General features: G+C 34.3%; 2 protein-coding genes across 2 annotated transcripts; both read left to right on the top strand.

The window, feature by feature from the left end:
* The first annotated feature begins 7,516 nt into the window (after positions 1–7,516).
* On the top strand, positions 7,517–8,403 carry LOC142609426 (putative F-box protein At5g04010). Its single transcript, XM_075781008.1, has one exon. The coding sequence runs from the start codon at positions 7,574–7,576 to the stop codon at positions 8,351–8,353; it is 780 nt and encodes a 259-aa protein (XP_075637123.1). The 5' UTR covers positions 7,517–7,573; the 3' UTR covers positions 8,354–8,403.
* Positions 8,404–10,889: 2,486 nt separating this feature from the next.
* On the top strand, positions 10,890–15,672 carry LOC142609226 (uncharacterized). The gene is made up of 8 exons (XM_075780825.1): positions 10,890–11,298; positions 11,450–12,103; positions 12,262–12,398; positions 13,429–14,268; positions 14,351–14,497; positions 14,548–14,730; positions 14,826–14,868; positions 15,326–15,672. The coding sequence occupies exons 1-8, from the start codon at positions 10,890–10,892 to the stop codon at positions 15,670–15,672; spliced, it is 2,760 nt and encodes a 919-aa protein (XP_075636940.1).
* The last annotated feature ends 50 nt before the right edge of the window (positions 15,673–15,722 follow it).

The raw sequence follows: 15,722 nt of genomic DNA, 5'->3' as shown, positions 1-15,722 counted from the left end.
GGCCATTTTGGCCCTAGTAGTTGGTTAAGTATAAGGAGTAGGAGTAGAGTTTAGTTTAGATTTTTTTTTTCTTTTAATTTGTTAAGCATTTAAATTTCAGAGTAGGTAAAAAAATATTTTGGGTGTCTAATGGTTAACCAGTGGATTTACCCATTCAACCCAAATGCTTAATTGGGTTGAGTCAAGACTTATCCAAATTAGATGAATAATTGATGGGTTAATGGGTTTGGTTAAAAATTGCCAACCCTAGTTGTAGCATATCTGATGCAATTTCAATATTCTTTTAAAGGTTCAACAACTAATACAAGATGCAATTGACCTTGAGCGTTTGTGTCATGTTTCCTGATGCAATTGGTTGTGATAAAATCTGTCCTCTTTAGCCAAACGGCAGTCAATCTTGTACAGGCGGCTTTTCATTTTGCAGAATATTGTTGAGGCGTTTTTCTTTTGTTTTCTGATTCCTTGTAATGGTTGTAAATTGGTGTATGTATAACAAGATACCTGAACAAATAACCTATACAGGGACCTTTTTCCCAAATATTTGTTTGCATTTGTTCAGGAAGCAGAATGTATCTCAAAATTATCATCATCTTATTTTTGTGCTAAATATTCTGTTTAGGACTAGGAATTCACTGGGATGATTTAATTGAGTCTCCTTGCGTGGTGCAATGTAATTCTGCTCTCCTTTCTGTGAAAAAGGCTGGTTCCTTCACACTTCATTTACGTAGCAAGTTAGTATGATATATTTTTGTGACAAACTGAGTGTTTATGCTTTATCTTTGCTTCAAGCAATGTATAAAAAAATACAAATTTGCCATACCTTGTGGGTTCAATCTACCAATATAATTCAAAATAAAATTACCTAGAAGGTTATGGGAAACGAAGAGTTGGCTGTAAAATTTAGAGAACTTTTTTTTTTTTTTTTCTATTTTTAAAAGTTGCAATAGTCTTAAGTATGGTGTGATGAGTTTGTCTCACCCCATACCCATTAAGTTAGTGCATGTGGGAAATAAGAGAAACTCTTGGGACACGCCAATCCACAACATGATTAATTATCAACTTATAAGGGTTGCATCCAAATCCATTTTTTCACCAATACAGTAGTGGTTCTCACTGTATGTGATGTAATCAAATCATAAGTTGACACCCAAGTATATTGTGAAATTGAGTGTATTTGCAAGCAAAATGCAGAAACAATAACTAGTATTTTCCCAAGCAACAAAATGAGGTGTGAAAGACTTCACACAACTTGACTCTCTTGGAGTAAAGTACAATAGATCAATGTTCAACAGGTAAAACCCTCATGAAAATGTTGTGATTTTTCGAATAGTGAGGTTAGAGTTATCAATTCTCTTTATAGTCCCGACAATCACAATCCATGACCCCACTAGTGACATGTTTAAGATCATGATCTTTTTCTTTCTTTTTTTTCCCTTTTTTGGGTGCAAAAGGGAGTTCTATTTATAGATAGTTCAAACATACGGTTACACAACAGCAGCTTGGTCCTCTCTAGGACTAGGAGGCTAGGAGCACCTAAGTTCAATAAATCCTAGATGTAGTTATAAGTTATTACACACTAAAGTTAAGCATAAAAATCTTGCTAGGCTAGTCCCTGCCCCTTTTTGCTAAGCCATCCACTATGTCGTTCGCCTCACGGTAGACATTATGAGGATGGATGAACCAGTCCCGAGCTAATAGCATTTAAAAGAAAAATAAACTATTAAAATAATTATTTCATATGAATTGTTGTTGTCCTCTTTGGCGGAATAACAATTTTTTTAAAGCAATTGTGTGTTGAGGTTGATTATTGGCTTGAATTAAGGTGTTCCTTAATCACAGTACACATGCAACACATGAGAAAGAGAAGTGCTACGTTCACAATTTTTTTAACACTTTCACAACAAATCTTAGGTATTTAGTTGTTATTGGTTCTAAATTGAATTTACTACTGAAATTACTTTTTAACCCACCAATAATTATCAATAACAATCTATTACTTAGAATGTGAAAATGTGTGAAAATATTGTAAATATAACATCAAAATATATATAAGCAGAGACCTCATGTGGGAGAGAGCATGAAGTTCTGCCAAGTGACACATTCGTTGAGCTTCTATCATTTAGGCTTCCACCTCATCAAAGTTTGCATTTATGTAAAACTTTTAATTCATTGAATGCGTCAATGAAGTAAATGCACATTAATTATCTATAAGTATGCAATAATTATATATATATATATATATATATATATATATATATATATATAAAAGAAAGAAAAAAAAAATCACCTTAGAGACCATGCGATTCTGTCATGTAGCGTTTTGTAAGAGTAATTTTTCATTTATCTTTACACCTTAACTTCTTTACATATTTGGATTATAATAAAATTCTATTAATAAAATATCACTATTTTTACTGAGTGTTTAACTTACCACTATCATACTTTAATAACATAAATGTGATATCATAAACTTTAGATGATATTTCCATAAGCCAACTAAACATTTACATTTTTCAAAAAAAAAAACTAAACATTTACATGAAATTACAAATTTTTTATGCTAACTCCAAGTCAATATATAAACAAAAATTATGATTAAAAATTTCAGCAAAAAAATAGTTTTTGTGTGTGTGTGTGTTTCTCTTACACCACTTTTTTTTAGAAGATATTACACTACATAATAACTAATTTCTAATTTATTTAACTTTTTATTTATAGTTTAAATTCTTCATCCCTTAATTTTGTATTACATCATTAATTTAACAAAAATCCTTTCATATTATTGCAACATTATTTTATGTTATATTACTTTAAAATATTTTGGATATTCTATATAGGTTTTTCACCTAACAACTTAAAGCATTATCTGCCCATCGCGCAGAACTACGGCTAGTTTCTCCAATAACCTAAGCAAGTGTTGACCTTTGGTTTGAATAAAATGCCTAGCATTAAGTGTCACGGGAATGTACATAGTGCGCACTATTTATTGGTCAAACTAACGTCCAAAAGCACAGAGTAACAGTAACTTACCAAATTACCAATAACTTCAATCCCAATACATACTAAGTTATTAACCATCTCTTGTGCCTCTAAATACATGTCAAATGGTAATGGCATTAGATAGACAACAAGAAAAGATACATAAATAGTTAATGGCAATGGCATTAACTCTAGAAGTGCTTGTGAGTTGTGACTCTTTCATGGCTGGCATTCGGTACAATTTCTTCCTTACAGATATTTTTTTTAACCTCGTCCACAGCCAATATCCTTAGATGCTACTCGCAATGCTGCTCTTCCACTCCAAACCCGAAAGAGAAACATAGTAGACAATCTTGATGATTAGACAAATGGCAGTAACATATGTGACCAGAACCTAAGCAAAGCTCCTCCATACCTGGCCAAGCCAAAGGAAGGTAGGATCAATGACCAAGTTGATCATGGAAAACATCTCAAACTCTAACCAAACCCGCTTTCTTGGTTCTTGTGGATTCCATAAGAGCTTGGTGTTTTGTGACTCATTAATGTACTATTACCTATAATATTAATATAAGTAAGTGGAGTTTGCCTATTTCTATACGTGACATTGAATAGAAAAATCACATAATTGTATGATGTTATAGTTTTTATATTTTTTATGGCCAAGCAATCTATATATAATTTGTTTGTGTGTTCCTTATTAGGTAAGTGAATCTTTTACAATCTGGCTATACGTTTGGTTCTTTTTATATTCTTTTTAAAACAGGAGACTAAAATCTCTCTTATTTTAGTGACCAAAGATTTTAGGTTTTGTTTATATAACCATTAGAAAAGTTCTAAAAAATAAATAAGAAATGTTATATTCACAATATTTTCACAACAAATTTTAAGTGGCAAGTCATTATATACTTTTAATGAATAATAAGTGTTATAAAAATATTGTTAATTATTCAATAAAAAGTTTAATTTGATAATTTATAGAAAATTATTTACCCAATTTAGAAGAAAAAAGCAAAACCAAATGCACTTTTGTGTAAATTTTCAAGTGGTTTGGATTCCAATTAATTCAATTAGAAAATTATTTTATTATTGATTAATTTCAAATCATATATCATCATTTATAAGTTTATTTAGACAATAATTATATGGGCTTTTTTTTCCCTTACAATAAGTGGGGGTGGAGGAATTCACATCAAACCCCCTATTTCTCCCAATAGAAAGAACCAGATAACAAAGTACTTGGCAGTGAATGATCATATCAATGTTGGTAGTTAGTACGTGCATTAACAATGAAAAAGATCTCACAGAATACACCATTTATTTCTTCTGATGTGCCATTTAATGTTTGGTCCAATTTACACTAGACCTTCGCATTATCGCATCCTCACCCAGCACCACGAAACTAGAATGACAAAACTAAAAACAAGATTGAGTTCTCTAGGTCCAATAGAATCAATAGCATAGATGCTTTGGTGGGACTTGGGGCTTTTCTTGGCATTTGCCCTCTTTCCTTCGCTTTGTAGTAAAAGTAATTTCGTTTTTTTTTTTTTTTTTTTTTTTGGGGTGTAAAGATGAGATGATTCTTGTTGATGTATTTATAATGCGATTTCAGAATTATGTTTTGGTTTTTCTATCATCAAGCTTCTGAATTAGGCTATTGAGATTTTGTACGCAAACATGATTTTTACTAGAAATCACTAATTTAAAAATAAATAAAAAAATCTAATGAGGCTGATTTGCTATTAACATAAAGTTGAATGTTTAGATACAGTAGAATTTAAACTTATAGCATTCACTCCATGATAATTGCTCAAGTTAAGATTTCAATTGGTTTTGGTGTAGCAGGATTTGAACCCTATAAATTTACCAATTGAGCTAACTGAAACCTATTGAATTTTAGCGAGATAAAATAAAATTAATTATTTTATTAATGATATCCTTTTTATTAATTATTTTAGCTAAATAAATAAGTGGGAACCCATCAATCATCAATATATATATATAAAAGCAGAGAGTTCTTAAGTGCCACATCAAAGATAAGATCAAATTAAATAAAATTTTGTTTTTTTTAGAAAATAAAATTTTGTTTTATTTGGTTCAATGTTTCAAGACTTTTCTAATTAAAAAGTAAATATTCTGTGTATCCTTTGGTTCAATATTTCAAGATTTTTCTAATTAAAAAGTAAATATTCTTTGTATCCTTTAATTCAACGTTTCAAGATTTTTCCTCCTTCACACATACATACAAAATTATTTGCATTTCAATTCACCATTTTCACCCCTTGCACTTCTACTCATTTATATATGCCTACTCATACCCTTTCATGCCATCCCATGTCAAACACAATAGACCAAAAATGAATTATTTACTTTCAATCTTTCGATGACACCTACTTCTAACATTGTTGTCCCATTTAATCCTAACTCGTATGAGTTGGCAAGGAATTAAGGGAGCTTACATTTTATATTGAGTGACGACAGTGACAATTACGATTTTGATATTAAGGTCAAATGTTGTAGATTTGTGAGTTTTGCAAAGGATGTGATTGATTGTGAGTGTTTGAGACGTATATTTTGTTTTAGAATTAAGGAGAAAAATATATAAAGACACATTTTATATAAACTTTTATTCTACAATATTTCCCCAGAATTGTTTTTTGATTTCTCATTACTTGAATTGAATAATTAAAACGGATATGTATGTGTAATTTATAATTTTTTTTTTCTTATAATGAATTCATTACTAACAAAATTCTATAACTATTGTGTTATAATTTATGTATAACATTCTCTAAAATCATCTTACATAAAATGTTATAATATTATCTATGCATCGCACGAACAACTTACTAGTGAAATTAAAGAGATTTCAAGTGTAGTCTCTAAAAACTACACAAGTGATGGTATTTGGGCCCCAATTTATTTATATGTGAGCTATATCATAATCCTACAGGTTAGGCTCTAAACTTTGCCTGGTTTATCTCCTCCAAACCCCAATACTAACAAAATTCTATAACAATTGTGCTATAATTTATGTATAACATTTTCTAAAATCATCTTATATAAAATATTACAATATTATCCGTGCATCACACGAGCAACTTACTAGTTAAATTAAAGAGATTTCAAGTGTAGTCTCTAAAAACTACACAAGTGATGGTATTTGGGCCCCAATTTATTTATATGTGAGCTATATCATAATCCTACAGGTTAGGCTCTAAACTTTGCCTGGTTTATCTCCTCCAAAGCCCAATGCAAGAACCTCCCTCTGGTTTCCCTCAACTCTCCTGTGTTTTCATTTCTCTCCAATTTTTTCCCTTCCTAACTCTGTGTGCTTTAGTTATGTATATAGCCTCCTCTTAGTGGGGTTGAAATTATTACCTTTCGCTGGTTTCCACGCAATCCTACTTTCACCTCCAATACCCAGAATAATCATGTCCTCTGAAGATTCTCTCGAAACTTATTCCAGACATTGAATAGTATTCAATAGCGGATTTTTCAAAGGCATTAACTATGATCAGTTACTAACCTAAATCAGCTCTGTTCTCTTGCTGAATTCCCTTGGTCATCAAGTTGCACTGGGCCAAACGTGGTCCCAAACACAGTACATTTCCCGATCGTTGCGATTAGACCTTAGCACATCTACTAGTGAATTGGTCTTGGCCCAACAACAATGGGCCTTGGCTACACGAACCATTCTGGGTTGTCTCGGCCGTTATGGGTCACTTGGGCTTAAACCCTACATATAGGTCGTTCTGGGTCACTTGGGCCTGAGCCCCTACATCAAGTTTCAAGGGAGTCCTGAATTTTTTTTTTTTCTTTTCCGTTCTTTTTTCTTTTTTGGATTTAAGCCTTTAAGGTTACACCTACGTTCGGAAAATATAAAAAATAAGTCTCTTTGGGGACATCCGATAAAATTGGAACGATACGTTCGGAAAATAATAAAAATTCTAAAATATTAAATTGAATGTACCTTGACTTCTTATAAAAATGGCTTGACTGATCCATTAAAATAAAACACACTCTTAAAATAATGATACAAACGTAACTATATTTATAACAAATTTTACAGTTATTAGAACGGTATTGCCAGTGAATAATAGAATAAACAATCATCTACCTACTATTTTTCTCTACCACCGCATCAAATAAATTTGTTACCAAAAAATAAAAGTTGAGGTCACGCTGTTAAGAAAGTGTGCTGACTAAGTTGAAGAAGCTAAACTTAGAAAAGAGGGGAATGTGAAGTAATTGTGTTTCCAATGCATAATTTCAGTTGTTTTGTGCTTATGTGTATTGTCGTGTGTAATAGTTTGTACCCTAAAAACAAACCCATGAAAGCTACGCGTGCACAATTGAGTTCTTCACGTGTTCACCATCCAAAGTAACGTGGCAACTCAACCCCATGCAAAACACCCCTGCCCTACACGTTTCAACCTCACCTGCACACAAGACCCTGAAAACAATTTCAAACCTCACATATAATTAACTGCACAAACCGTTTTTTTCTCTCATAAGATCGAAGTTTTAAACACAAAAGCCAAAAGGGGTATCACAGTCTTACAAAACAAAAGCAATTGAATTTGATTTTGATCCCATGACTCTCAATTTCCCAATCAAAACACCCCCATGGGAAGTCTTTGCTCTTGTTGCTGACTACCTTGACCCAAAAACACTAGCCATAGCCTCATGTGTGTGCAAGTACTGGTTCATTTCCATGTCCTCAGACTACCTTTGGAAGCCAATTTGCAACACCCATTTCCCTAACCTACACTTCACGGACTTGGGTGAACAAGTTCATCATGTTCCATACCATCGTCTCTATGCAATTGGTCACACTGCAGCCAAGCGCCGAGTCCAAACACCATGTAAGCCTAAACTTTCCCTTAACAATCTTATATTCACTATCAACATCCGTACAAAAAGCTCCAACATTGTCACAATTGCAAAACCGGGTGAAGAACTAATCTTTGATCCAAATGGGGTGTTCAAATTCGATGTTGACAATGTGAACTACGAGTGTTCCTCTATGGTTGCGGTCTTGGAGGATGTGAAAATTACATGGAATGTGGTTTTGAGTGGGTGGAAAGGGGTGTTTACTATGATGGATTGTGAAGGGAAAGTGAGCTTCTCTCCGGGGGCGGAGGGGTGGTTTTCGGAGGAGTTACCTTCTCCGGGTTGTTGCTCTGGTGCGGTGGCGAGTGGTGTTGTGGCTGATTTGAAGTTGGGGTTTTGTAGTAGGAGGGAGAGTGGTGTTGGGAAGGTTAAGGTTGACAAAGTGAGTGTTGGGATTTTGAGTATTGTGAATTGGAGGTATGTGAGTGTTGATGATGGCCTAAGGTACTTGCAGCATTTTCTTGTTCCTTGTGATGACTAATTGTACGTGTAATTTCAGTACTATAAATTTTATTAAGTTCTAAATGGTAATAATTCTCTCGCACCCATTTTTTCACTGCATTATCTTGATCCACTTAATACACGTACAATTTCAAGTTTAACGTCTTTTTTGGGAGTGGCATAAAAAAGCTATTACAAGGTTCTCCCTTTTACCGAAAAAAATTGTGGATATTATGTATGATGAAAAAATAATAATTTGAAACCTTCCGTTTGGGCTTGTGATTGGTTGAAATACCAAAATATTAAAAACCTCACATCACAAATCTACTTAACTTTTTTGTAAAATCTTTTGCCCGATACAATCAGCGCATTCATTAAAAAAAAAAATTAATAATTAACAATCTAGTAAATTCTGAGAAATAATTTGTGTTAATTCACTTGCATCTCACAAGGCATAGACAACAATTGTAATCCTCAGTTTATTTATTTATTCGAAAATCAATTGTAATCCTTACTCAATAATTGATCGTATTGATAGTACTGATAGTCTCTGATAGTATTCACAGCATAACGAAAGCAAAATTATCCTTTATAAATCTGAAACTGAAAGCGATTTATTGAAATAAAAAAAAAAAAAAAAAAAAAAGCATAAATCTGAAACTGAAAGCGATTTATCGAAAGAAAAAAATAAAAGCACTGAAATTCGGAGTGTATGATTTGATTAGCAGTTTATTTAATTTTGCAACATAAATTTTTTTTTTTTTTAAATTGCTTTCCTAATTGGGCCACCCACAAGATCTTTAAAAAAATAAAATAAAACTTTTCCGCTGCCAGGATTTGAACCTGGATTCTTTAATCCATAAGAATTGCCAATGTGCTACAGCGGATTTTATATTCTAGAGTGTATCGGTTTCTATTTATATAATGGACTTAAAAAAGCTGAAATACAAATAGAAAATGTTTTTCACTTTATACCCTATATTTTAAGTTGCAACTTTTAAAACCCTTTTAAATTTTTTAAATAAGGATATAGAAATATATAAAGAGTGGTAATTTCAAAATGATACAGTACTGAAATATTTTGTTCTCTGGCCAAATCAAAATGGCCTTTGGAACAAAAATGATTTCTTTGGTTTAGAGACATTTTCGTATGTGAGTTTTCTTTGGTTTTAAGGCAAAGAGTATTGGTTGAAGTTGCAGCCACCATTAACTTCTTAGGACCTTGAGATTACTACACTAAGGGAGAAGTTTAGGTTGAAAGACAATTTCCTTTATGTATGATAGATTGTCATCCAATGGATATTGCAACCTAGTGGGGGGCTTGTTATATATATAAGTATAGACAAAATAGGTTGCAGTATGTAAAAGGTTAAAAATTGAGATAATATATTTGAAGAGACAAATTAAGGGCTTGATTCCTATCGCAATCGATTGAACCGCTATATCGATCAATTGAGCCAACTTGACTCATGGCTCAATTTCTGGATCAAAACCTGCCTTGATAGTCGGTTGTCGATCGAGTCATTAAGCTACCAGATGGATCGAAGTGTAAATTTCGATCGACTGAGGTTTGGGAATATAGTTTTGTGTGTGTGTACAGAATCTATCATATAACATTTTTGAAGTGCTCTAGATGGATTGAAGTGTAAATTTCGATCGATTGAGGTTTGGGAATATAGTTTTGTGTGGGAGTACAAAATCTATCATATAACAATTTTGAAGTGCTTTAAATGGCTAGTATGTATTGTGAATGTTAAAATCATTCAAAGTGTTTCTTTAAAGATGCCTTTTGAAGAGCTATAATCCCTTTAGCTATAAATAGTGATCCATACTCATTTATGAACGTTAAAACCATCGTGATCAATATTCATTTATGAATGCTAAAACCATCCAAAGTGTGTCTCCAAAGGTGCATTTTGAAGTGCTATAACCCTCTTGGCTATAAATAGTGATCCACGTTCATTTATGAATACTTTTTGACAATCTCGATAGGATTCATGGTTTAGTTGTATCATAACAAAAATATGCAGTAGCCTGCTAGCATCTTTTTTTGTGTGAGACAAATATTGTCTGATGACGACAAAGTTTCGTGCCTCTAAGCATTTTGTTAACCAATCATTTAATTTTATTGTGTTAAAGGCAAGGAAGAATGCACCCAAGCCACTAGCAAGTTTAAGAGCAAAAATGGATATCAGGGCAGTGTTCAAGCAATTGAAATTCAGAGTAGTTGGATTAGTCCAAAATTACAAGAGGTGATTGAATCAGTTCCTTATCATGAATACTTCATGCACGCATATGAAGAAGCACTGCCACGTGGATAGAAGCAGCAGTTACAGCTTGTACACGTGGATTAATGGTTAGGATATTTTGTAACTGATTTTCCCTCCATTTGCGGAGTTAGTTATTTCTTTTGCTTGTTCAGATTGTATATATAGATAGCAATAGTGTAAAGATTCATTCATTCGTTGTATTCACTTTTCTTCAATCAATAAAGATCAGAAAATCTATTTAGAGAGAGAGAGAGAGGGTTCTAGATTTTTTTTTACATGGTATCGGAGCTTCAGTGAAGTACAACAATGGCGTCCATTGAATCCACCAATCCCTTTGATCCTCAATTTTCACAATCCGCTTTGGATTCTAACAATGATTCTGCTAATCCTACTCCTCCCAATCCCTATTTTCTTAGCTCGAATGAAAATCCAGGCAATATCTTGGTTATGCAACCGTTGCTTGGAATGAGGAATTATCAATCATGGTCCAGAGCGATGATTCTTGCTCATACTACGAAGAAGAAAATTGGTTTTGTCAATGGCAAGATCACAATACCAGATATGGATTCGCCTCTGTATGAAGATTGGGACAGCTACAATACTATGGTGCTATCTTGGATGATCAATTCAATGCATGTAGATGTGTCAAGTAACATTATGTACTGTGAAACAGCTAGGGAGATGTGGATTGAATTGCAAAACTTGTTCTCACAAGGCAATGGTCCTAAGATCTACAATTTACAGAAGGAGATTTCGCATATCTAAATCAAATGTCAGTTTCAGAATACTACACCATATTCAAGAGGCTTTGGGATCAATTGCTTAACTTTGAGCCACTTCTAGAGTGTTCTTGTGGTGCCATAAAGTTGCTAAGTACTTCACACAACAAGGCTTATGCCATGAGGTTTTTGATGTGCTCAATGAGAACTATGAGACTCTTCGTAGTCAAATTCTCATATATGATCCATTTCCATCAATGAGCAAGGTTTACTCTCTGGTTCTTCAAGAAGAATCACATAAGAACCTTGGTCATGGAGGATCAAGCTCATCACAAGGAGATGTTGTAGCAATGTATGCTAATTCAAAGTACAATTCAGGAAATTCCTCTTGGAGCAAAGGCAATGGAAAGAAAGAAAGGCCATTTTGCACTCATTGCAATATTCCTGGGCATACCATTGAGAAGTGCTACAAACTTTATGGTTATCCTCTAAGATATAAGCCAAAAGGGAAGAATAATGCCACTGCAAATCAAGTCTCTTCACACTTGATAAATGTAGCTGAAAATCTTGCAATGGCAAGCAATTTGTGTCCTATTTCCAAGGCACAATGTGAACAATTATTGGCTTTTCTCAGTTTTGGTTTAGGATTTGCTTTTGGAGCTAATGGAACACACCATGCAGCTAATGTGAGGACTTCCAGTGTGGCTGGTGTGGAAGGAGATTCTGGTGGTATTTTTGATGTGTTTTCTTCACAATCACAACCTAATTCCTCAACCACAGCTAGGTCTGATCTCATGTCAGGTACTTCCTACAATTTCCCTTTCAGTCCTAATCTGACACACTCTATTTTCTCTGCAAAAACTATCAATAGAGATGCTTTTAGGAATTCTGATTGGGTTATAGACACTGGAGCTACAGACCATATGGTACACTCTATTCCTCTTTCACTTATATCACAGCAACTCTAAACACATTTGTGAATCTTTCAAATGGTGAAACAGCTTTAGTCACTCGTATAGGAACTTTTAGACTCTCAGAAAAACTTGTTCTTTCTAATGAGCTATGTGTTCCTTCCTTTAGGTTTAATTTGATTTCTGTCAGTCAATTGGCCAAGTCAATTCTTTGTTGTCTCATATTTTTTGGCAACCTATGCTTTATCCAGGACCTTGCTCATTAGAGCACGATTTGTCCGGGTAAGGAGATTAATGGTCTCTATTTGCTGCTAAAGGGAGATTCAGCATCAACTTCAAGTTGTGTTTCCTTATTTGTTTTTGCTAATAAGGTTCAGCCACATATATGGCATGCTAGGTTAGGGCACTTATCATATGCCAAATTGGCTTTGTTGAATAAGGATAATGTACACTATATCAATTCTAATGCAAAATTTCATTGTGACATTTGTCCACTTGCTAAACAAAAAAGGTTATCCTTCAATACAAGTACACATATTTCCAATGAATGCTTTGATTTACATCATTGTGATTTGTGGGGACCCTTTTCTGTTTCCACCATTCAAGGTTGTAGATTCTTTTTAACCATTGTGGATGATTGTTCAAGATGTGCATGGGTGTATTTGTTGAAGCATAAGTCCCAAACTAAATCATATCTAGAACAATTTTGTACAATGGTTGAAACACAATTTTCAAGAAAAGTGAAATGCATTAGATCAGACAATGGTATTGAATTCTATATAAAGGATTTTTTTTGCTAAAAGAGGCATCTTGCATCAATTAAGTTGTGTTGAAACTCCACAACAAAATGTTGTTGTGGAGAGAAAACATCAGCACATCTTAAATGTTGTAAGAGCACTCAAATTCCAATCCAAGTTGCCCTTACACCTTTGGGGTTATTGCATTTTAACTATTGTTTACTTAATAAACAGACTTCCCTCTTCCATTTTGAATCATAGAACTCCTTATGAAGTTTTGTTTGGTCATCCTCCTACCTATTCTCATTTAAAGATTTTTGGATGTCTTTGTTATTCTTCAACCCTTTCTCATAACTGGACCAAGTTTAATCCAAGGGCTAAACAATGCATTTTTCTAGGCTAACCTTTTGGAGTTAAAGGATATAGAGTTTTAGATTTTTCTACCCAAATTGCTTTTACCTCTAAAGATGTTTTTCAGGAAGATATTTTTCCTTATGTCCAAGGTACTACTAATTTTAGTGATCCTTTTGCTATTGCTTTTGAAGTTGTTACTAATTCTCCCACAGACAACACTTTAGATTCCTTTGTTAATCCTGTTAGCATTTCAGAAGTTTCTATTCAGCCTCACACACCAGATACTCCATTTGCATTGCATCCATCTGCCAGTGATACTGATAGACCTAGTCCCATACCCAATGATACTTCTTTATCTGCTACACCTTCTTTAGACACTTCATCTTCTACTTCTTTGCCTGTACCTGCACTTCAACATACCAGAAAGTCCACCAGAGTCCACAAAACACCTGCCTATTTGCAAGATTATGCTTGCAATTCAGCTGCAATAGTTCTTGATCTAGGTTCCCCATATGATATGGCTGATTTTCTCAGCTATTCACATCTCACTCCTTCATATCAGTCTTTTCTTATGACTGTCAGTGCTTGCCATCAAGAACCTGCTTCTTTTTCCCAAGCAATTCAAATTCCTATTTGGAGGGAGGCAATGGATAAGGAAATACAGGCTTTGGAGAAAACTGGGACTTGGATTCTTACTCCTCTTCCTGCTGGGAAGACACCCTTTGGTTGTAAATGGGTGTACAAAGTGAAGTTAAACTCTGATGGTAGTATTGAAAGGTACAAGGCAAGGTTGGTGGCCAAAGGCTATACCCAAAGAAAAGGGCTTGATTTTTTGGAAACCTTCTTCCCAGTTGCAAAAATTGTTTCTGTCAAAGTTCTTATTGCTCTTGCTACAGCCAAAGGTGGGTCTCTCCACCAACTTGACATTAACAATGCCTTTCTTCAGGGAGACTTAGATGAAGAAGTTTATATGTGTTTACCCCCTGGTTTTGACAATAAGGGAAGTGTTCCTCATCAAATTCTTCTGCTCCTTTGGATTGAAGTAGGCATCAAGGCAGTGGAATGCAAAGTTGCCTGCTACCATCTTGCAACTTGGTTTCATTCAATCCAAGGCTGATCATTCCTTATTTATTCATTCTAATGGTGACTTGTTCACAGCATTATTGGTGTATGTAGATGATATGGTCCTTCAGGTAATGATCCAGATTGTATTGCTTCAGTTAAATCTATTTTAGATCAAAAGTTTGGTATTAAAGACCTTGGTTCCCTTAAATACTTCTTGGGTCTAGAAATTGCTAGAAGTGATAAGGGTATTAGTCTAAATCAGAGAAAGTATGTCCTTAAAGTACTTAAGGAGGCTGGAATGGTTGGGTGCAAGCCTGCTAAGACACCTATGGAACAACAGTTAAACTGTCAAAGAGTGATGGTGAGCACTTAAGGACCCAAGTTAGATCAGAAATTGATAAGGAAGTTGATGTATTTGACACTTAGTGGGCCTAATATTACCTATTCTGTTCATAGACTCAGTCAGTTCTTTTCACAGCTAAGAGCTCGTCACATGAAGGTAACTACAAGGATCTTGCAATAACTCAAAGGCACACCAGGGCAAGGGGTTTTCTTTCCTGTGGATTCAAATTTGCAACTTAAGACTGATTGTGATGCAGATTAGGTAAGCTGCCCCAATACCAGAAAATCACACACTGGTTATTGTGTCTTTCTTGGTAATGCATTGGTTTCCTGGAAATTAAAAAAATAGGCTACGGTATCAAGGCCTCAGTAGAGGCAGAGTATAGATCAATGGCTTCAACTACATGTGAAGTGCTTAGGCTACTGTACTTGTTAAAGGATCTCCATGTTTCACATGATAGACCTGCCTTAATGTACTGTCACAACCAGGTTGTTTTGCATATTGCTGCAAACCCAGTCTTCCATGAAAGATCCAAGCACATTGAAGCAAATTGCCATATTGTGAGGAATAGAGTCTTAGATGGAACAATCAAGACTTTTCATGTAAATTCTAGGAACCAATTGGCGTATCTTTACTAAAGCTCTAGGTGTGGATAATTTCCTAAGATTGCTAAAAAGGTTGGGTGTCATTAATATTTTTACTCAAACCATTCAATATCCTGAGTATTCATCATTGAATCAAGCAGCAAGAGCTTTGCTCTTGATGGGGAGTGTTAAAGGCAAGGAAGATTGCACCCAAGCCACTAGCAAGACTAAGAGCAGAAATAGAGAACATGGTAGTGTTCAAGCAATTGAAATTCAGAGTAGTTGGATTAGTCCAGAATTACTAGAGGTGATTGAATCAGTTCCTTATCATGAACACTTCATTCACACGTATGAAGAAGCACTGCCACGTGGATAGAAGCAGCAGTTACAGCTTGTACACGTGGATTGATGGTTAGGATATTTTGT

Source organism: Castanea sativa, chromosome 9, assembly GCF_040712315.1.
Source record: "Castanea sativa cultivar Marrone di Chiusa Pesio chromosome 9, ASM4071231v1".
NCBI lineage: Eukaryota > Viridiplantae > Streptophyta > Magnoliopsida > Fagales > Fagaceae > Castanea > Castanea sativa.
This window is presented reverse-complemented; position numbering and strand designations above follow the sequence as displayed.